The sequence below is a fragment of the Oncorhynchus nerka genome, linkage group LG7 (assembly GCF_034236695.1).
Source record: "Oncorhynchus nerka isolate Pitt River linkage group LG7, Oner_Uvic_2.0, whole genome shotgun sequence".
Taxonomy (NCBI): domain Eukaryota; kingdom Metazoa; phylum Chordata; class Actinopteri; order Salmoniformes; family Salmonidae; genus Oncorhynchus; species Oncorhynchus nerka.
Genome location: NC_088402.1, coordinates 59,837,486 through 59,860,180, shown reverse-complemented (window position 1 = coordinate 59,860,180; position 22,695 = coordinate 59,837,486). Strand labels below are relative to the sequence as shown.

General features: G+C 42.4%; 1 protein-coding gene across 3 annotated transcripts in view; it reads left to right on the top strand.

The window, feature by feature from the left end:
* LOC115132090 (kazrin) overlaps nucleotides 1-22,695 on the top strand; it is a 234,991-nt gene that overhangs the window by 153,687 nt on the left and 58,609 nt on the right. The window contains exon 1 of one of the 3 annotated variants that reach the window (XM_029664333.2): nucleotides 8,575-8,810. The exons of the other annotated variants lie outside the window; for them this stretch is intronic. Within the exon in view, the coding sequence (XP_029520193.1) occupies nucleotides 8,780-8,810 (31 nt within the window). The 5' untranslated portion in view covers nucleotides 8,575-8,779. Of the gene's footprint in view, nucleotides 1-8,574; nucleotides 8,811-22,695 lie in introns of those variants that run through there. 3 annotated transcript variants of the gene reach the window in all.

Here is a 22,695-nt window from a genome sequence, read left to right as displayed (position 1 = left end):
ATCTTCCAGAGATAGTTTTCCCCCCTCTCTCTGCTGGTTCCATTCTCTCTCTTATAGGGGAAGGAGAGTATGTCATTAGTACCGTCAGCTGTGCTTAATTGCCTCTGGTTACCTTGTCTCCCATGCCTTGTTGGGCTACTATCCATGAGCCCAGCCTGCCCTCTGGTGGTCCTTCCACATTCATTACTGTTTGAATAAGCTATCCTGTGTAAATCCTTTAGTGATGTCCTATAATTTCTGTTGTTGAACCACTAATCTACTGTAGATTTGTGAGTGTACATCTCTTAAGGCTCACTGCTTCATATTGATCCAAAGTCGCCTAGCTGAGCACACTTGCGTCCAATATTGGCCATTATGTGAGCAGTGTCGTGTGTGTGTGTGTGTATTAGAGCTGTATTATTTGTTTATTTAACCTTTTATTTAACCAGGAAAAGCCCATTGAAACCCAGAGTCTCTTTTTCAAGGGAGATCTGGCCAAGAAGGCAGCAACAATCAATACATTACAGAATTAAAACATACAACAATACAGTACAAGAATATGATCCAGCCTAAAAAAGCATTTACACTCCTCTGTAACAGAGTCTCCCATCGATATTTTAAACTAATTCAGTGGCACTAGCAGTAGCAGCTGGCACACTGGCATCTGGTAGACTTCATAGACTTTAACTACCTTTAGCATCTATACATGAAGGTATCGACGCTCGCTCTGAACTTTAACATGCGTACTTTCGGTACGTTTTTGGAAAGATAAGGAACGCATGTGTTTAGAAAGTGTTTAGCTTGAGCACCCACATCAACACCATTGTCCCAGAAACCCTAGACCTACTCCAATTTGCATACCGCCCCAACAGATCCACAGATGATGCAATCTTTATTGCACTCCACACTGCCCTTTCACATCTGGACAAAAGGAACACCTATGTGAGAATGTATTCATTGACTACAACTCAGCGTTCAACACCATAGTGCCCTCATAGCTCATCACTAAGCCAAGGATCCTGGGACTAAACACCTCCCTCTGCAACTGGATCCTGGACTTCCTGACGTGCCGCCCCCAGGTGGTAAGGGTATGTAACAACACATACCCCACGCTGATCCTCAACACGGGGGCCCCTCGGGTACATGCGCGGTCCCCTCCTGTACTCCCTGTTCACTCATGACTGCATGGCAAGGCACGACTCCAACACCATCATTAAGTTTGCTGATGACACAACAGTGCCTGATCACAGACAACAACGGGACAGCCTGTAGGGAAAGGTCAGAGACCTGGCCTTGTGGTGCAAGGGCAACAACCTCTCCCTCAATGCGATCAAGACAAGGAGATGATTGTGGACTACAGGAAAAGGAGGACCGAGCACGCCCCCATTCTCATCGACGGGGCTGTAGTGGAGCAGGTTGAGAGCTTCAAGTTCCTTGTCGTCCACATCACCAACAAACTAACAGGGTCCAAGCACACCAAGACAGTCGTGAAGAGGGCACGACAAAGCCTATTCCCCCTCAGGAGCCTGAAAAGATTTGGCATGGGTCCACAGATCCTTAAAAGGTTCTACAGCTGCACCATCGAGAACATCCTGATGGGTTGCATCACTGCCTGGTATGGCAACTGCTCGATCTATGACCGCAAGGCACTACAGAGGGTAGTGCGTACGGCCTAGTACATCACTGGAGCCAAGCTTCCTGCATCCAGAACCTCTATACCAGGCGGTGTCAGAGGAAGGCCATAAAAATTGTCAAAGACTCCAGCCACCCTAGTCGTTGACTGTTCTCTCTGCTACCGCATGGCAAGCGGTACCGGAGCGCCAGGTCTAGGTCCAAGAGGCTTCTAAACAGCTTCTATCCACAAGCCATAAGACTCCTGAATATCTAATTAAATGGCTACCAAGAATATTTACATTTCCCCCCCTTCTAAGCTGCTGCTATTCTCTGTTATTATCTATGCATAGTCACTTTAATAACTCTACCTACATGTACATGTTACCTCAATTACCTCGACTAACCGGTGCCCCCGCATATTGACACTGTACCGGTACTCCCTGTACAGTGCCTTGCAAAAGTATTCATCCCCCTTGGTGTTTTTCCTATTTTGTTGCATTACAACCTGTTTCATTTAAATTTATTTTTTATTTGGATTTCGTGTTATGGACATACACGAAATAGTCCAAAATGGTGAAGTGAAATGAAAAAAATGACTTGTTTCAGAATATATATATATACAGTATATAAAAAAAAATAAAGTGATGCATGCATATGTAGTCACCCCCTTTGCTATGAAGCCCCTAAATAAGATATGGTGCAACCAATTACCTTCAGAAGTCACATAATTAGATTACACACAGGTGGACTTAACTAAGTGTCACATGATCTGTCACATGATCTCAGTATATATACACCTGTTCTGAAAGGCCCCAGAGTCTGCAACACCGCAAACAAGGGGCACCAACAAGCAAGCGGCACCATTGAAGACCAAGGATCTCTCCAAACAGGTCAGGGACAAAGTTGTGGACAAGTACAGATAAGGGTTGGATTATAAAAAAATATCCAAAACTTTGAACGTCCCATGGAGCACCATAAAATCCATTTTTAAAAATGGAAAGAATATGGCACTTGGCAACAAACCTGCCAAGAGAGGGCCGCCCAGCAAAACTCACAGACCAGGCAAGGAGGGCATTAATAAGAGAGGCAACAAAGAGACCAAAGATAACGCTGAAGGTGCTGCAAAGCTCCACAGCGGAGATTGGAGTATCTGTCCATAAGACCACTTTAAGCCATACACTCCACAGGGCTGGGCTTTACGGAAGAGTGGCCAGAAGAAAAAACATTGCTTAAAGAAATAAATAAGCAAACACGCAAATACCATCCCCACAGTGAAATACACAGAAAATCTTGAGGGAAACCTGTTTCAGTCTTCCAGAGATGTGAGACTGGGACGGAGATTCACCTTCCAGCAGGACAATGGCCCTAAGCATACTGCTAAACCAACACTCTAGTGGTTTAAGGGGAATCGCTTTCTGTTTTGCGCGAATGCTGTCATCTATCCGGGGGAGGGCCTTGTAGGCATCTCGGAAATTGGAGTAGCAGTGGTTGAGTGTTTTAGCAGCACGAATACTACAGTCAATGTGTTGATCGAACTTCAGAAGCGTTTTCCTCAAAATTTGCTTTGTTAAATCCCCAGCTACAATAAATGCGGCCTCGGGATATGTGGTTTCCAGTTTACATAAAGTCTAGTGTAGTTCCTTGAGGGCCGTCGTGGTATCGGCTTGAGGGAAATATACACGGCTGTGACTATAACCGAAGATAATTATCTTGGGAGGTAATACTGCATTTTATTGGCCTTGAGCTTCTGTAGTTTATCACAATCACACCATGAGTAGTTAATCATGAAACATACACTCCCGCCTTTCTTCTTCCCGGAGATTTCTTTATTCTTGTCTGCGCGATGCACTGAGAACCTGGTTGGCTGTATGGACGGGTACAATACTCTGAGAGAGCCATGATACCGTGAAACAGAGTATGTTACAGTCCCTGATGTCTCTCTGGAAGGAGATCCTCGCCCTGAGGTCGTCTACTTTATTTTCCAGAGACTGAACACTAGCGGGTAATATACTCGGAAGTGGTGGATGGTGTACAAGCCTCCTGAGTCGGACTAAGTCCACTCCGATTACCTCTTCTCTGCCGGAGAAGCCTCTAGGATAAGTTCAATTGCCCTGGGTGTACGAACAAAGGATCCAATTCGGGAAAGTCGTATTCCTGGTTTAATACTGGTGAGTTACCGTCGCTCTGATATCCAAAAGGTATTTCCAGCTGTTTGTAATAAAACAAAAAACTTTCTGGACTAATAATGTAAGAAATAAAAACACAAAAAAAATACTGCAAAGTTTCCTCGGAGCTAGACGCAGATCTGCCATGTCTGACGGAAGACATAGACGACCACCTGTGCTAATTAGCTATCTAGCATGCTCGAAACACTGGCTCGAACGCCGTTAGAGTAACTGGTCAGGAAGTGTAGCGGAGAGGTATTTTGTCGGCTAGAGGCAAACAGCCTTATGGATCTGTAAAAACCTTCTACAGAAGTATGTATTTTTTATTTGAAAGATTATTTCTTGCTGATATGAAAGATAAGTTCCCTTCCTGACCTAGTGAGATTTACATTACCTTTCAAAAGTTTGGGGTCACTTAGAAGGCCAGCATCCCAGAGTCACCTCTTCACTGTTGACATTGAGACTGGTGTTTTGCGTGTACTGAAGCTGCCAGTTGAGGTATCTGTTTCTCAAACTAGACACTCTAATCTAATCAAATCAAAGTTTATTTGTCACGTGCGCTGAATACAACAGGTGGGGAGACCTTACAGTGAAATGCTTACTTACAGGCTCTAACCAATAGTGCAAAAAGGTATGAGGTGAACAATAGGTAAGTAAATAAATTAAAACAACAGTAAAAAGACAGCGAAAAACAGTAGTGAGGCTATAAAAGTAGCAAGGCTACATACAGGCACCAGTTAGTCAGGCTGATTGAGGTAGTACTGTATGTACATGTAGATATGGTAAAAGTGACTATGCATATATGATGAAAAGAGAGTAGAAGCAGCGTAAAAGAGAGGTTGGGGGGGCCACACAGTGCAAATTGTCCAGGTAGCCATTTGATTACCTGTTCAGGAATTTTATTGCTTGGGGGTAAAAACTTGAGAAGCCTTTTTGTCCTAGAGTTGGCACACTGGTACTGCTTGCCATGCGGTAGTCTATGGCTGGGGTGGCTGGGGTCTTTGACAATTTTTATGGCCTTCCTCTGACACCGCCTGTAGAGGTCCTGGACGGCAGGCAGCTTAGCCTTACCCTCTGTAGTGCCTTGCGGTAGAAGGCCAAGCAATTGCCGTACCAGGCAGTGATGCAACCCGTCAGGATGCATTCGATGTTGCAGCTGTATATCCTTTTGAGGATCTCAGGACCCATGCCAAATCTTTTCAGGCTCCTGAGGGGGAATAGGCTTTGTCGTGCCCTCTTCACGACTGTCTTGGTGTGCTTGGACCCTGTTAGTTTGTTGGTGATGTGGACGACAAGGAACTTGAAGCTCTCAACCTGCTCCACTACAGCCCCGTCGATGAGAATGGGGGCGTACTCGGTCCTCCTTTTCCTGTAGTCCACAATCATCTCCTTAGTCTTGGTTACGTTGAGGGATAGGTTGTTATTCTGGCACCACCCGGCCAGGTCTCTGACCTACTCCCTATAGACTGTCTCTTCATTGTCGGTGACAAAGTACCTCTAATGTACTTGTCCTCTTGCTCAGTTGTACACCGGGGCCTCCATTCCTCTTTTTATTCTGGTTAGAGACAGTTTGCGCTGTTCTGTGAAGGGAGTAGTACATGGCGTTGTACGAGATCTTCAATTTCTTGGCAATTTCTCGCATGGAATACCCTTAATTTCTCAGAACAAGAATAGACTGACAAGTTTCGGAAGAAAGTGCTTTGTTTCTGGCCATTTTGAGCCTGTAATCGAACCCACAAATGCCGATGCTCCAGATTCTCAGCTAGTCTAAAGAAGGGCAGTTTTATTGCTTCTTTAATCAGAACAACAGTTTTCAGCTGTGCGAACATAATTGCAAAAGGGTCTTCTAATGATCAATTAGCCTTTTAAAATTATAAACTTGGATTAGCTACCACAACGTGCCATTGGAACACAGGAGTGACGGTTGCTGATAATGGGTCTCTGTACGCCTATATAAAAATTCCATTATAAAATCTGCAGTTTCCAGCTACAATATGATGTTGTGAGTGACTTACAACATCATATGTTATTTTAAATGGACAAAAAATGTGCTTGTCTTTCAAAAACAAACTAAATTCGAAGTGACTCCAAACTTTTGAAACGGTAGTGTACGTGGCAGGGCTCAATCAAGCTAGTCGTCTTGATTACTTTCCTATCTCATTCTCTCTGGCACCAAAAGTTTAAAAAGTGTTGAGAGGGGACAGAATGGGGTCTGACCATCACATAATTGGCATATATATTACTCTTACAGATTTTCCACGTGGGTGAGGATATTGGAAATGTATTCAAAGCCTGTTGGATGATAAATTGTTTTGAACTAATACAGAAAAATTTACAACTGACTTTTTCCGACATAACATAGGTACAGGACACTTTTAAATGTGCCTTTAGAGTCCATGCAACTCATCTCTAAAACAAAAGCAATTTAGGTCAAAAGAGTACATATTAACAAAGGAAATGGAAGGACTAACAGTACAGATAGATAGCAATAAAACTGTACCATAGAGGCTCAGAATAAGTTAGAGGAAAAACAAAAATAAATGGAGGAAATTATTCAAGAAAGATCGAATGTGATATATTATACAAATTAAGCGAACTGGATGGAAAATGGAGAAAAATGCACCAAATTATTTTTCAATCTTCAACAATTTACTGAAACTTGATGAACCATGATTCACCAAACGATATTTTGAAAGAGGATGTAGAGTACTGTAAGCATATGTTTTCATTTCAGTCTCCTCCATCTCCAGTAACCGAAGTCAATCGTATGGATTTTCTTTCTATTAAAAATGTAACATTAACAGCTTTATAGAAAGATTCGTGTTAAGGCCAAATTACAGAGGAGGAACTTCTTGGTGTAATTAAAGGCGTTATGACCGGGAAAACTCCAGGACTGGATGGCATAACAGTGGAGGTATACCAAACCTTTTTTTATATACTCAGAGGACCGTTATTAGCATGTTTTAACCACTCTTATATACATGGTAGATTGTCAGACACTCAACAAGAAGGCCTGATTTCATTATTACTGAAAAAGGATCACAGTGGTAAATATAAAGATCCAGTCCATTTAATAAATTAGAGGCCTCTTACACTTCAATGTTGTGATGCAAAATGTCTGGCAAAATGCTTAGCGCATAGAATTCAAAAGATATTGTCGGATGTTATTCAACCTAATTAGACAGGTTTTTGACATGGACGATACATTGGAGATAACTTGGCATTCATAGCTGACTTTGAAAAGGCCTTTGATAAAGTATGACTGGAGTTTATATATATATATGAAACTTGTTAAAAAATGACAGAGTCAGCCATGATTCACCAAACTATATTTTGAAAGAGGAATATCTCATGAAATGGGTTAAAGTCATGTATAGTGACCCTAGGTCTAAAATAGTAAATAATGGCTACTTCTCAGAAAGTTTAAAACTGTCTAGAGGAGTGAAACAAGGCTGTCCATTATCGGCATATCTATTTATTATTACCATCGAAATGTTAACTGTTAAAATCAGATCCAACAATAATATCAAGGGGTTAGAAATCCAGGGCTAAAAAACAAAGGTGCCATTGTACGCTGATCCACAATTTGGATCCCTCCACAGCCGCATAGAGGATCTAGATACTTCTTCTAACCTCTGTGGATTAAAACCAAATTCTGATAAGTGTAAGTGTATTACGTGTTGGATCACAAAAAATATATAACTTTTACATTACTGTGTAGTTTACCAATAAAATGTTCTGATAGGGATGTGGGCATACTCGGTATACATATCCCAAAAGAAAGAAATTACCTAACTCCGATACATTTTAATAGAAAGTTAGCAAAAATAGATAAGATCTTGATTTGTTTAACACTTTTTTTGGTTACTTCACGATTTCATGTGTTATTTCATCATTTTGATGTTGTCACTATTATTCTACAAATAGTAAAAAATAAAGAAAAACCCTGGAATGAGTAGGTGTGTCCAAACTTTGGACTGGTACTATATGTTAGTATATATATATAAATTGTGTGTGTGTGTGTGTGTGTGTGTGTGTATGTGTGTGTGTGTGTGTGTGTGTGTGTGTGTGTGTGTGTGTGTGTGTGTGTGTGTGTGTGTGTGTGTGTGTGTGTGTGTGTGTGTGTGTGTGTGTGTGTGTGTGTGTGTGTGTGTGTGTGTGTGTTTACAAAAAATATATTTTGGGGATTGGAAATGATGCACTTACACTGATGGAAGCTACAATCTACCTGCAATATTAAAGCTGATCTACCCCTTATTTTTATTTATTTAAAATAAACAAAGAAATAATATAAGTTCCATATGTTTCAAAAACCACATAGTTTCTAACTGTTAAAACAGAGCATTGGGATTGTAGTTCACATGGTCCCACCGGTAAGCAGTGCTTATAGATGAGAACCCTTGGGATAAGGCAGAATGCCTTATTAATGCCTTGGGTTCTTGAGAGCAACTTCTAGACCCGCTCTGTTTTAATTGAGCTACATTGCCTGGCCAACCTGCGTGAGAGGACACACACATTGACGCTCTCACCTGCCTACTACAAGACCGCACCTTGCCATAACTCCTCCCCTAACCTGTGTGTGTGTGTGTGTGTGTGTGTGTGTGTGTGTGTGTGTGTGTGTGTGTGTGTGTGTGTGTGTGTGTGTGTGTGTGTGTGTGTGTGTGTGTGTGTGTGTGTGTGTGTGTGTGTGTGTGTTGGAGTAGTGTGGGAAAATAGTGACAGCTCTAGTTAGCGCCACCCCCCAGTGAAGCATTGGAACAGAGGGGGAGGGGAGGAATGGAATATGTAATTCTAAACCTGTGGGAGTCTCTTAGAACAGGTACAGAAAGAGAGAGAGCAAGAGAAAGAGAGAGGGAGGGACAATCTCTGGAAGTATTTCCTGATTTCCTGGACACAGTGCAGTGGAAGAAGAGTGGTTTTTGCCTGAGGAGTGTTGTTCAGATTCCCCTGTTGTCTATTGTGAGATTCCCAGCCCAGACCTGACAGTGGAATCCTTGGGGAAAGTATTCTGTGAGGAGGGGATGAAGTCGGACAGGGAGGAGGGGAAACCTGGTGAGTGGAGAAGGAGTGGAGTAGTGGAAGAGCGTGGCTGCTTGTCATCGCTCTCCCTGACTAGTAACCTTTAGCAGTTGTGTGCCGACTAAAAGCTTCAAGTGACACTGACACTGGAAGGGAGCTTGTGACTGAAGCTTTTGGTGAGGCCTGGTATTTTGAATATTTTGAATGGGGGGGTGCAGCGGAGACCTGTGGGACTTTTTTTGTAAGCACTGTTTGTGCTTTTGTGTTCGTGTATTATTAAAACTCAGAAAACAGCGAGTTCACATGTGGGTAAAAGTGTCATGTGGGATGTTCAGTCACCTGCCGGCTGCCACTCATTGTCGAACCGTTCAGTTACTTTACCCAACTATGACCTCACGGCTTGTTGTTGTTTGAACATGGGAGTGAACTATGGCACCCTAGAGCCAAAGTCATACACTAAAACAAACTGTAGTTGTCAGGCAGACTGACAACAAGGTGTACCTATACCTACTCGGTAGAATATCTTCACATTTTACATTATTTATTTATTTTAACAAACATACAGTCAATCATACAGTAGAAACAAGTCTATATACAGTATGATGTGAGCAAATGAGGTGAGATAAGGGAGGTAAAAGCAAAAAAAAGGCCATGGTGGCAAAGTAAATACAATATAGCAAGTAAAACACTGGAATGGTAGATTTGCAGTGGAAGAATGTGCAAAGTAGAAATAAAAATAATGGGGTGCAAAGGAGAAGAAAAAAAAATGATTGAATGAATGAGTTTTGTCTAATTGCAATTCACCAGCAGAATTCATTGTGGGTTGTTTAGTGAAGGCATTTCTTTCAGGCAGTGCTGTTTTTTGTTTTCTAAAGACCTTTTGTCATGGGTTAGTGAATAGGTGACTCAGTGTTGTCCTTGGTTATTTGTACAGCAATATGTCTGAATTTCTCAGAAGAACGGTACATTTGTGTCTGTGCCTGAATCATGAAGGCAGGATTGTTTAAAAAATATATTTTTAACAGTGCTGCATCTAGGGTTATTGAGCTCACATTTCTCTGAGAGTGTATGCGTATTTTACTCTCTGTGTATTTCAGTGTGTGACAGCATTGTCTATAGGTCATGTACATTTTAAACGTTGATGGTTCATGGGTACTGTAGTCCTAAGTGGATGAGCGCCTCTGTTTCAGAACTGACCTAGTCAGATCTGCTTAATAAAATCCTCTGATCAATTCCAAACCATGCGGGCCAAAATCAGCTCAGTACCATCCACATAGACCCTATCTGCTAACCGTCAGAGCATAGTATTCATTAGCTACTGTACTTGAATCCTCACTGCTTCCACCTGAGGCTGATACTGTTTAGGGGGGCAGTTATAATGGTTATTGGAGTGTCCCAATAGCGTTGCTAGTAGTTTGAGTGACATACTCAGCTGTGCAGTGACAACACATCTGGTAATTCCTGCTGGCTTAGCCACAGGGTGTGGTCACTGACACCATTCTTGCCACCTAAGCAAAACAAACAAACAGTTTCAACGGTATTCATTGCTTCCGAGAGCCTAACTTCTATCCAAGGTGTGGCTACATATTAGCAGTTGTGTTTAATTATGAGGCATTGATGCTAACATTGCCCTAATAGCATCTCACATATTTTTGTGTTCAAACCAGAACAGGAATACTCATCACAAATGTCTCAGATAGGCAATGTAGATTTGTTTTCCCTTTTAAACTCCTCTATCTCAAATCTAGTCCAATCTACTCTAGCTTAGTCAAGTCTAGTTTTAGTACAGTATATGTGAAGGTTGAAAGTCCAGACTAGTTGTGACCAGTGTTGCACTCAATTCCATTTAAATTTAGGAATTAAACTGAAATTCCAGTTTAATTCCTGAATTGAAATGAAATTTTATTTTGGCTGAAACTGTTTTGAACTATGAGTTGACAGCATCTGTGTGAAGCTGAGCTTACAGGCATTATGGGGAAATGACAGGTCAAAGTGTCAGGCTCAAGGTCAGGTCACCTCTTCTATGTGTCGTTATTAAAATACCCTCTTTGTGAAAGAAAACTCACTGATAAGCTATTCTGTGTCTAGCATTAGTGGTGGTGTCACTTTCAAGAGTAGACCTAGAAGCAACCTTATCTAGGGCTAAGGCCAGATATTATTGATCTCTGATTGCCTGGGGATATGAGTTCCTATATGGCTAGGTGGTAACTATAAATATAGTTGTACACTACAAACGCATCATATCGAATGGACTCCCTTTTAACCAAAAATAATAATAATAATAATAATAATAATAATAATAATTGGGTGGGTACTTATATTTGCCCTACTGTAAAACTTAAATTAATAGCCCAGGTGTGCATTTGCTTAAATCACTGGAGATAAAAGGCACTTATTAGAGACAGGCTTCTATTTGAGCCAGGCATCTATCTCCTTAATGCACACAGTTTTTGCTCATTTGCATAGTTAATGGTTTAATTCCAGCATTCACTTCCAGCGTTTTTATAAATTTCTTCATTTCCTGCAGTGTGTTATCATTTACACACTATGTCACGTTTCTTTTCTCTTAGTATGCCTCTATTTCGAGACAACTTCCTTGACAGAATAATTATTCATCTCTTTGACTGTGCATTTTCACCAGAAATCTACTGATTTCTTGGGGTCTGTACTCCCAAAGTTGTTGACTGTTTTTATGCTGTCCAGCAAGCTAGAAGTATTCCACTGTTTGCAGCCAAAGGTTAGCAGTTTCTTACTGGCGATAAAAACAGATTGCCATCATTTTTTCAGAGTCATTATTGAATTATGTAACAAAACAAACATTAAACCTTACAAACAATTCATGGTAATTCATGGTAACCTTGTAAACAATTAATTTAGACCTGGGTTTATTTGAAACAAGCGTTTATTTGCTGAAATGTGTGGGGTGGCCGGCTATTAAAAGAGACAGACGGCTATTTGAGACCTGGCTTTTAATTGTTTTACAGTATTTCATGCATGTACAGTACAAGTGTGTAATGTCACATACGCCAGATTGGTGCAGTGAAATGTATTGTTTATATTGGGTCAGCCATATTAGTACAGTGCACCTGGAGCAAATTAGGGTTAAGTGCCTTGCTTAAGGGCACATTAAACAGATTTTTCACCTTCTTGGCTCAGGTATTAAAACCAGTGACCTTAAAGGTAATTTAAAAAAATGTTTAATAAAAATAAAATCAATAAAAGTAAGCTTTGAAATTATATAAATCGAATGTTTACAGTGATGAAGACATAGATGTCTCATGGTATGCAAAATCAATCAACTTTGAGCACCTTTCTGAGCACTTCAACAATGGGCAAATATGGCAGGTTTCGTTCAAATGAAAAGGGGTGCTGTAATTCAAATGTATTTACTCAAAGAGATCATCCCCTACTATGTAAACCATGACATAGTTGTCAATCACTCAATCTGAAAAGGTGTGGTGGAGAGGGAGATTTGCTCTATGGTGCCTGTATCATTATCTCTACCCCCATCCTGAACTTTTACCCCTTCCATGAGTCGGGACCTGGGTGGGGGACCCTGGTGTCTGTTTTCACTGCCCGCCCACCCACCCTCCCTCCCACCCACCCTCCCTCTCCTGGCTGCACCCACTGGCCTGTCCATCACACAGAATTAAGTGACAGAGCGTGTGTGTGTACGAGTGTGGTTGCATATGCATGCGTTTGTGTGTTTCACAGCAGGCTGGCCGTGTCCAGTGTGACTGTGTAATTATGAGAGTGGCCTGATCTTGCCTCTGTAATTACATGACTGTCAGCGGAGTGGGTAGATGCAGCAGACCCTCTGTGTGATACTGTGAGGGGCTAAGAGAATGGTCTGCCTTTCATGTGTTTTAGTAGTTCACATGTGTTTTTATGTCAAGTTCAGGCAACTGGGCAACAGGTTCTCAATACAAAACCAATGCTTAGGGATAAAGGGGCAGAAACCTGATTTTTGTGGCAAATGTTTCACTTGAAAATATACGCTGAGTATACAAACAATCAGAACACCTACTCTTTCTATTACATATACTGACCAGGTGAATCCAGGTGAAAGTTACAGTATGATCCCTTATTGATGTAACTTGTTAAATCTACTTCAATCTGTGTAGATGAAGGGGAGGGGACATGTTAAAAATGCATTTTTAAACCTTCAGACAATTGAGACATGGATTGTGTATTTGTGCCATTCAGAGGGTGAATGGGCAAGACAAGAAATGTAAGTGCCTTTGAATGGGGAATTGTAGTAGGTGCCAGGAACTGCAACGCTGCACTCAACAGTTTCCCATGTGTATCAAAAATGGTCCACCACCCAAAAGACATCCAGCTAACTTGACACTGGAGTCAACATGGGCCATTATCCCTGTGGAATGCTTTTGGCACCTTGTAGAGTCCATCGCCCGATGAATTGAGGCTGTTCTGAGGGCAAAGGGGGGGTGTTCCTAATATTTGGTATACTCAGTGTATATGTCACGCTCGCTATCCTCAAACTCCCTGTCATAAATCGACCAAGGCGCAGCGTGCATGTAGTTCCACATCTTTTAATGAAAGTGAAACCGAAACAACAACAACAAAAACAAACAAGTAAACAGCAAAGACCGTGACCCAACCGAGGTGCACACAAACTGAAAAATAATTACCCACAAAACACAGGTGGGAAAAGGCTACATTAGTATGGTTCTTAATCAGAGACAACGACAGACAGCTGTCCCTGATTGAGAACCATACCCGGCCAAAAACAAAGAAATACAAAAACATAGAAAAAATAACATAGAATACCCACCCTAGTCACACCCTGGCCTAACCAAAATAGAGAATTGAAAGCCTCTCTATGGCCAGGGCGTGACAGTATAATCTACAGCCATTGTATTATTATTAGATAGTTGGACATGTTTTGGTGAAGCAGTGATGGGCAAAATCTAGTCAAAGTATTTTTCATTAGAATGTGTTTTATCTGTTTCACATGGCATTCTAGGTTGAACCTTTTCTCCTATTCTTGACTGTAAAACAAAGGATAATATTTTAGTGGATAGTCCAGTATCCAACCACCCTCCAATTCTTCCATGCCCATGGATGTAGTGTTAAAGCAAAAGGCTTTGCTAAACATTGGTTCAGCACATTTCTATTACACCAACGAGCAGTATTTGGCCATTGTGGCTTTTAACATTCATCCCACTGACTTTCGGTATGCCTCCTGCTATTTTCCATTAACTTTACCTCAGTTGACGAAACACAGAGACATAGGGTTTCCCTCCCACAATACACCTCTCTGAAAAGGTGACAAAAAACTGACAGACTTCCGTACTGTGCGGCTTTTGCACTAAATTCATTCGCAGGTGTGCTGTGCGTCTGAACTACCAATGTTTTCATCTTCACTGGAAACAGAAATGGCACTATTCTCGTTAAAATAAGAGTTTTCCAGGGATTTCAAGATGCTACTGAGATTATTTTGCCAAAAATGTATTTGATAGTATATTTTTTTTTCAAGGCTGGACTTTTGAAAGGCCTGTGAGTGTGAGCAACTAATCACACGTTTTTCTGCCAAGAAAGGCTGCTTTATCATTCATGTTTGACGGAAGGTCGACTTGTTGGCACAATTTCCTTTGTTTGTGTGTGTGTGTGCGTGTATGTGTGCAGACTTAAACAGAGCTCTTTGATTAAATATCAAAGGGGACAGAGTTTGTTGCCCAACCTACAAATACACAACTAGCTTTATTAGCCTTTGGCACCAGGAAAAAGGTTGTGTTTGAACAACCCACAAACATACGCACGCACGCATGCTCGCTCGCTCGCTCGCACACACACATTTACATTTCATACAGTGAGAGATAATTTGTGTGACCGAGCAAATGCTATGCCAAATAGCATGAAGGAAGCAGTCTTCGGTCATTCATGAGAAGATGCTGTGCTCTGACTCTTCTGTTTCCTCCTAGTGTTGGCAAATATTGTTTGCTGGTAGTTGTCTGGTAATGGCTGTTACTTCAAGTCTTACAGCTTAGTGAATAGTTTGTGGGAATTGATGGTATTGAAAGGCGAGCTACAGTCTATGAACAGGATGCGTGAGTAGGTGTTAGCTGTCTCTAGGGATTGCAGTGTGCAGTGGAGTGCCGTGTTGACAGCATCTTCAACAGACCTATTAGCTCTGTAGGCAAATGAGTGGATCCATCAATGGGGATGTGCATGGTTTTAAGTAGGCCAGGACTAGGCTTTCAAATGCTTTCATGGCCACAGATGTCAGGTCGACTGTTCTGAAGTCGTTGAGTTAGGTTGTTTTGGGTGATTTGGGGACATAAAGAAGGAAGGATACTTTAAAACACTGTGGTACTGCACACTGGCATAAGGAAGTGTTAAAAATGACGGTGAACACTGGAGCCAGTTGTTCTGCACAGTGGTGGAGCACGGCTGGGCAAATTGATCTGGCCCTTCTGCTTTCATTATGTTTTGCTTTTTGAAAACAGTTCTGACCTCAACCTCCTTTATGGTGAATGCTGGTGGGAGGGGAGATACCTGAAGTGGGGGGTTGAGTGTCTGTGCCCTCGTTTCCTCAAACTGCACATACAACACATTGAGTTTTTCTGTGAGGGGTGCTCATTTGAAGGAGGAGGGGTTTTTGCAATTTGTCATCTCCTGTAAACTTTTCCAGACTGATCTGGAGTCATTGGCAGTGAATTGTGCTTCTAGTTTTTATGTGGTTTGTTTTGGCCTTCCTAATTGCAGAGCACGGTTCATATTTGTCTGATTTGAAGTTAATATTTTACGGAGTTATTTTCCTTATGTAGTAAAGATAGTTATTTTGAGAACCAGGGCTTGTTGTTGTCGTACGACGTTGCAGTTTTTGTGGGAATACACGTCTCTATACGGAACCGGATATATGACATCAGTGTCTATGTACTCATCGAGTGTGGTACATGACGCGCTGAAGGTATCCCTGTGGATGTACTGTGGAGTTGGTACACCAGCGCTGATTAATCATGAAGCAAATACCACCGTCTATTCATTTTAGAGAGAATTTGATTGACCTGCTGGCTCGGTAGATAGTCAAAACCGGGGGGGATATGGCAGAGTCCTGGGTGATCGGACGTTTGACAATAGCAAGTCAGGCAGAGGGGGCCGGTAGAGTATTCCGGCTCGCTTCCATGTCCGGGTGTATTCCCAGCTGTAGGCAGTGACTGCCCAGGTATGTTGTTAGTCAGTAATTCGGCAGGTAACGAAATATTTTGTGGATGTTGTTGACTCCAAACGATTTCTCCCTGATGTTAAGTAAACTCAGCAAAAAAAGAAATGTCCCTTTTTCAGGACTCTATCTTTCAAAGATAATTCTTAAAAATCCAAATAACTTCACAGATCTTCATTGTAAAGGGTTTAAACACTGTTTCCCATGCTTGTTCAATGAACCATAAACAATTAATGAATATGCACCTGTGGAACGGTCGTTAAGACACTAACAGCTTAAGACACTAACAGTAGGCAATTAAGGTCACAGTTATGAAAACTTAGGACACTGAAGAGGCCTTTCTACTGACTCACCAAAAGAAAGATGCCCAGGGTCCCTGCTCATCTGTGTGAACGTGTGTGAATGCTGCAAGGAGGCATGTTGACTGCAGATGTGGCCAGGGTAATAAATTGCAATGTACGTACTGTGAGATGCCTAAGACAGCGCTACAGGACGGACAGCTGATCATCCTCGCAGTGGCAGACCACGTGTACCGATTCTGTGCAGGCGTTGTTACATCTGAACATCACACCTGCGGGACAGGTACAGGATGGCAACAACAACTGCCCGAGTTACACCAGGAACGAAAAATTCCTCCATCAGTGCTCAGACTGTCCGCAATAGGCTGAGAGGGGCTGGACTGAGGGTTTGTAGGCCTGTTGTAAGGCAGGTCCTCACCAGACATCACCGGCAACAACGTCGCCTATTGGCACAAACCCACTGTCGCTGGACCAGACAGGACTGGCAAAAAGTGCTCTTCACTGAGGAGTCGAGGTTTTGTCTCACCAGGGGTGATGGTCGGATTCGCATTTATCTTTGAAAGAATGAGCGTTACACCGAGGCCTGTACACTGCAGCTGGATCGATTTGGAGGTGGAGGGTCCGTCATGGTCTGGGGCGGTGTGTCACAGCATCATCGGACTGAGCTTGTCGTTGCAGCTGTGCGTTACAGGGAAGACATCCTCCTCCCTCATGTGGTACCCTTCCTGCAGGCTCATCCTGACATGACCCTCCAGCATGACAATGCCACCAGCCACACTGCTCATTCTGTGCTTGATTTCCTGCAAGACAGGAATGTCAGTGTTCTGCCATGGCCAGCGACGAGATAGATCTCAATCCCATTGAGCACGTCTGGGACCTGTTGGATTGGAGGGTGAGAGCTAGGGCCATTCCCCTCCAGAAATGTCCGGGAACTTGCAGGTGCCTTGGTGTAAGAGTGGGGTAACATCTCATAGCAAGAACTGGCAAATCTGGTGCAGTCCATGAGAAGGAGATGGACTGCAGTACTTAATGCAGCTGGTGGCCACACCAGATACTGACTGTTACTTTTGATTTTGACCCCCCCCCCCCTTTGTTCTTGAACACATTATTCAATTTCTGTTAGTCACATGTCTGTGGAACTTGTTCAGTTTGTCTGTTGTTGAATCTTATGTTGATACAAATATTTACACATGTTAAGATTGCTGAAAATAAACGCAGTTGACAGTGAGAGGATGTTTATTTTTTTTCTGATTTTAGTTACAAATGACTATATTTGTGTAAACATGTAGACCTCCATACGAAAAAACACCAACAAAAGTGAGAGACACAGAATCAGAGCTTGTAGAGTGGCAAGACTCAGTACCGCCATCTTAGATTAGTTTTTCGCTTTCATAGCATATAGAAAATGATCAAGCAGAGCATCAATTTCCTCTTCAAATGACTATTCTACTGCAGCACATTGCCCACTGAAGTAATTATTCCCTGACCCAATACAACCCATTCTCATTCTAGACACTCTGCCTGGAATAATAATATGTCAAGAAGAGGAATGAAAAATAAAACAGTAATGTCTATCTCCTCTCTCGCCGTAGCTGTAAAGCAATAACTCATTAGTGCATCCATTTGCCTTCATTGTAAACACAACAGAAAAAGTTTGGAGTAATTATTTTCTGAAATTGTATTTTTTTGTCTCTGTAATTTGACTAGAGCGTTTTCTGGCATTGGTGGTATTTTTAGGAGTATCTATACCTGACTAACTGCTAGTTCACTGTAGCATCAATGCAGTGCATTCGGAAAGTATTCAGACCCCTTTACATTTTCCACATTATGTTATGGTACAGCCTTATTCTAACATGGATTAAATAAATACAAATCCTCATCACTACACACAATACCCCATAATGGCAAACAAAAACTGTTTTTTAGAAATGTTTACAAATGAATAAAAAATATCAAAAATGAAATACCTTGTTTACATAAGTATTCAGACCCTTTGCCCTGAGACTCGAAATTGAACTCAGGTGCATCCTGTTTGCATTGATCAACCTTGAGATCTTTCTACAAGTTGATTGGTGTTGCCAAAACTCTTCCTAGACCTGGCCACCCAGCCAAACTGAGCAATCGAGAGAAGGGCCTTGGTCAGGGATGTGACCAAGAACCCGATGGTCATTCTAACAGGGTTCATCTCTGTGGATATGGGAGAACTTTCCAGAAGGCCAACCATCTCTGCAGTACTCCAGCAATCAGGACTTTATGGTAGAGTGGCCAGACGGTAGCCACTCCTCAGTAAAAGGCACATGACAGCGCGCTTGGAGTTTGCCAAAAGGCACCTGAAGGAGTCTCAGATCACGAGAAACTAGGTTCTCTGGTCTGATGAAACCAAGATTGAACTCTTTGGCCTGAATGCCAAGCGTCACGTCTGGAGGAAACCAGGCACCGCTCATCACCTGGCCAATACCATCCCTAAAGTGAAGCCCGGTGGCGGCAGCATCATTATTTGGGGATGTTTTTCAGGGACTGGGAGACTAGTCAGGCTCGAAGGAAACATCAATGGTGCAAAGTAGAGAAAAATCCTTGATGAAAACCTGCTCTAGAGCGCTCAGCACCTCAGACAGGGACAACGGCCCTAAGCACACAACCAAGACCAAGCACGTCTCTGAATGTCCTTGAGTGGCCCAGCCAGAGCCCGGACTTGAACCCAATATAACATTTCTGGAGAGACCTGAAATAGCTGTGCAGCGACACTCCCCATCTGCCCTGACAGAGCTTGAGAGGATCTGCAGAGAAGAATGGGAGAATCTCCCCAAATACAGGTGTGCCAAGCTTGTTGCGTCATACCCAGAAGACTCAAGACTGTAATCTCTCCCAAAGGTGCTTCAACAAACTAATGAGTAAAGGTTCGGATTTCTTTGCGTTGTCGTTATGGGGTATTGTGTGTAGATAGATGAGGGGGGAACAATTATATATTTTAGAATAAGGCTGTAACGTAAAGAATTTGGAAAAAGTCAAGAGGTCTGACTGTTCTTCCAAATGCTCTGTACATTCTTCACATTCATTGTTTACACAATTTCTTATCACAGCATTGGCAAACCATGGTTGACCAACATGGCTGACTTTTGGCCCATCAGAAGAAGGTTCATGTCCATTGTAGTATTCTAATTATTAATTATATGATAGGAGCACAGTCATATTATGGAATCCTCTTTCCCTAATCCCCATGACAACAACATCACTGTGGTTAAAAAGTAGTTCCAACGTATCAGTCCATCTGTAGGCTCAGACTGATTTTAATCTCAGTGTTTTGTGTTGTCACGCTTGACACAAATGGGAGCTAACTGTGAACAGTGTGGAGGGATTACAGTCGGGAGTGAGGGAGTGAGGGTCCAGACTAGAGAGAGTAGGTGCCGGTTGCGCTATAGACCAGGGGTAAATTTGTTAAACATTGCAGATAGAAATGTAATTAATAGTGCTGACATGATTCCCTATTGTACCTGAAAGACAATCATATCTGTTCTACACAATACATTTCTATATAAAAATTCTGTAATGCTACACTTGCACCCCTCTTAATAGTTCACAACGCAGTCAGCCATGCTCAGTTTATCACAAATAAACCTTCACTATTTGGGAGTATAAATGACTCAGCGTGTACATAACCTTTCTGCATTCAATTTGTCTTTCTTTAACTAGTCCCTGAGAGAGAAAAAAATGAACGTGCGCACACCGCTGAGATGTGTGCTGGCCATGGCCAGTCTGGCTGATACAATCGACAGACAAGATTTGGCCTCTAGGGTGATGCGAGTAGATTTGGTAGGTATGCGATTGGGGAAAATAGCTAATCTTTCCTACTGGACTGTTTTTCAGTCACTGTCTGTCACGCTCTTCTTCAAACACACTCCCAAAAGTGCAACCCTCATTGCTCTGGGGACCTGGAGCATGAAATACTTTTGCCAGTGTGGGGCATGTCACATTCCTTTATGTTAGACTGCAGATTTCTCAGGCTAGATGTAGTATTTGCTATATGGGGGCATTGGCCACTAGTCTGTCCTGCTGTGTGTCTGAACTGTGTGTAGTTACCTACTGTGAGTGTATTGCAGTTCTAACCCCGACATACATGATGATCATGCCTGCTAAATTTCAGAGGCATTTCTCACCATGAATTGGCTTTACAGGTTTAACTCTATACTCAGGTTGTGAATGTTATTAGCATCTTCATCATCTCTATGTTTTGACTGTCATCATATAGGTAAGGTTGTATGTCAGAGTGGGGGTAGTGGTGTCGCCTCTGCAGAAAGCACACTCCAGCTCATCAATGAGTGTTAATGTGAGCAACCCTATCTCTCTTATAAATGAGTCCCGACTCCCCCTCATCACTGTCTCCATCAATAAGGAATGTTTGCTGGATTTCTGTAATGGAGTGCCCCCGGAGCTGCGTCCCCTGCACTTTTCATTTTCGTCACGCTGCCCGATCCTGTAATGTCCTCAGGCGTCTCCAGCTGATTGTTCTGCTTATGTGAATTGACTAGCTAATCCGCAGAGACTCTCCAGACGCACTGCCTTCATCAGTAGTCAGAGCTCAGCCAGTGAGCGCTATGATCCACAGTCACTGATGGATTCACTATCAATGGCTCGTAATGATATGGTTGTGTGTGTGTGTGGGGGGGGGGGGGGGGGGGGGGGGCAGTAAGGTCATGATTACTGTGTTATTTATATTATACAGAATGCTGTCTCTATCAACCCATACAGCATGATGTTATGTTGTCATTCAGGTAACCCCTTGTAAAGCAGCATAAAGCAAATAACAAATACGGTGTATGTGCGGCAGTATGTGACTCTTCCATAAACCTAAACTGAAGTAGACAGACTAGCCTCGTGTATCCCTCCTAGACTGAAAGGGCAGCCTTGGGCTAATGCTTACAGCTGACCTACAAAGGGCAACATTGATCAATACAATACCCCATCCAACGTGTGTGTGTGTCTTTGTGTGCAAATCATGTGGGGGACATGGTCAAGCAATACCTTCCACCACCACACACCTCTCAATAACTTTCCCACCCCAGTTGGTTAAATATGGCATTCACAACAATTCCACTTTAAATAGGTCTATTTACTTTTTTATTACAGAGATGACCATAGTTATACGGCTATATGAGCAATGTGGAGCAGGGCTTTTACTTACAGTTCAAAATGCTAGTGACACATCCATTTGTTTCACATCTTAACCTCTAAGATGAACCTCTTCCGAGAGTCACATCGAGAATCACATTCACTGGAGCAAGGGCGTGCTTAACGTTCCCACAACGGCCAGAGCTAACCAGGCTTTGGTGTGTGTTATCCCTATGCAGTCCCACCTTGGAAATTGCAGACATTTCTGTTTGGTTTATTACCAAGGCAGGTAGAATGTATCACCTTGAAAAGGAGCCATTGCCTTCTGCATATGTAAAAACCACCACGCTTGAACAAGGACCTGGTTTCAATCTCTCCCTCACTGACCGTGGGTTTGAAGACTGACTTTTTAATGTTCTGTGGAATCAATGATAAAATCCATTAAGTATAACTCATTCTCAGGCGGCATTCCGTGGCTAGAGAAGAGCATATGGGATGGGAGAAATGTGACTGTGTTGTGAGTGTGCAGTATTCTGGTGTGTTCGCTACGCATTGGCACAATGGCACAACCATGGAGACAGACAGAGGCTCAATTCCAAATCAATCTCTTGGCCCTATCTCTAAACCCTTCACTTCTCCTCATATATCTCGTGGATAGGTATCAACAATGTGGTATTAGTCCTTGCCAGGCATTTCAGATCTACTTGAGTCAATAGGGGCCTAGGGATAGGGAGCGAGGGATTGGTTTGGAATTAGGCCGGAGACAGAGCCTGTCATGGCCATCTAAGTTTAATTGACATACCCACAGCACAGTGCAACTGTCTCTTCAAGTCTTCAGGCATCATCAGTGATGAGACAGAGATGAAGTTCACGAGGGAGGCCATGGCTCAGTCTATTGTTGTCTGGGAGCCCTAGGGGGTAAAATATTTGCTAATACTTTACTTGAAGTGTCGTAAAGGTTTATTCATCTTTTGAAATAACTTTTTCTTCTTGTATAATATGGTCATTAATAAGTAATTGATTTAATGATAGAACTCATAAGACTATATTTGGAATATGACATCTTCTTAATTAAAGTGGTGGTTGAGACAGGTTAAGCTTTACTCGGCAAGATTATCTCATAATGATTTTACCGAGCCCATCTGTTTGAATTTGATATTCAAGCACTGCATTGCCATAGCTCGACTGCTGCCAAGTCCAAAACAAACAGGAGGAAGTAGGCTGTTACCTCCTGTCAAGAATGTACTTGCCGCTCGCCGCATTCCTGACCCGGACTATTCTTTCATTCCCCTTTTGATTCAATACTTTCCTCTTATGGGTAGTTCTA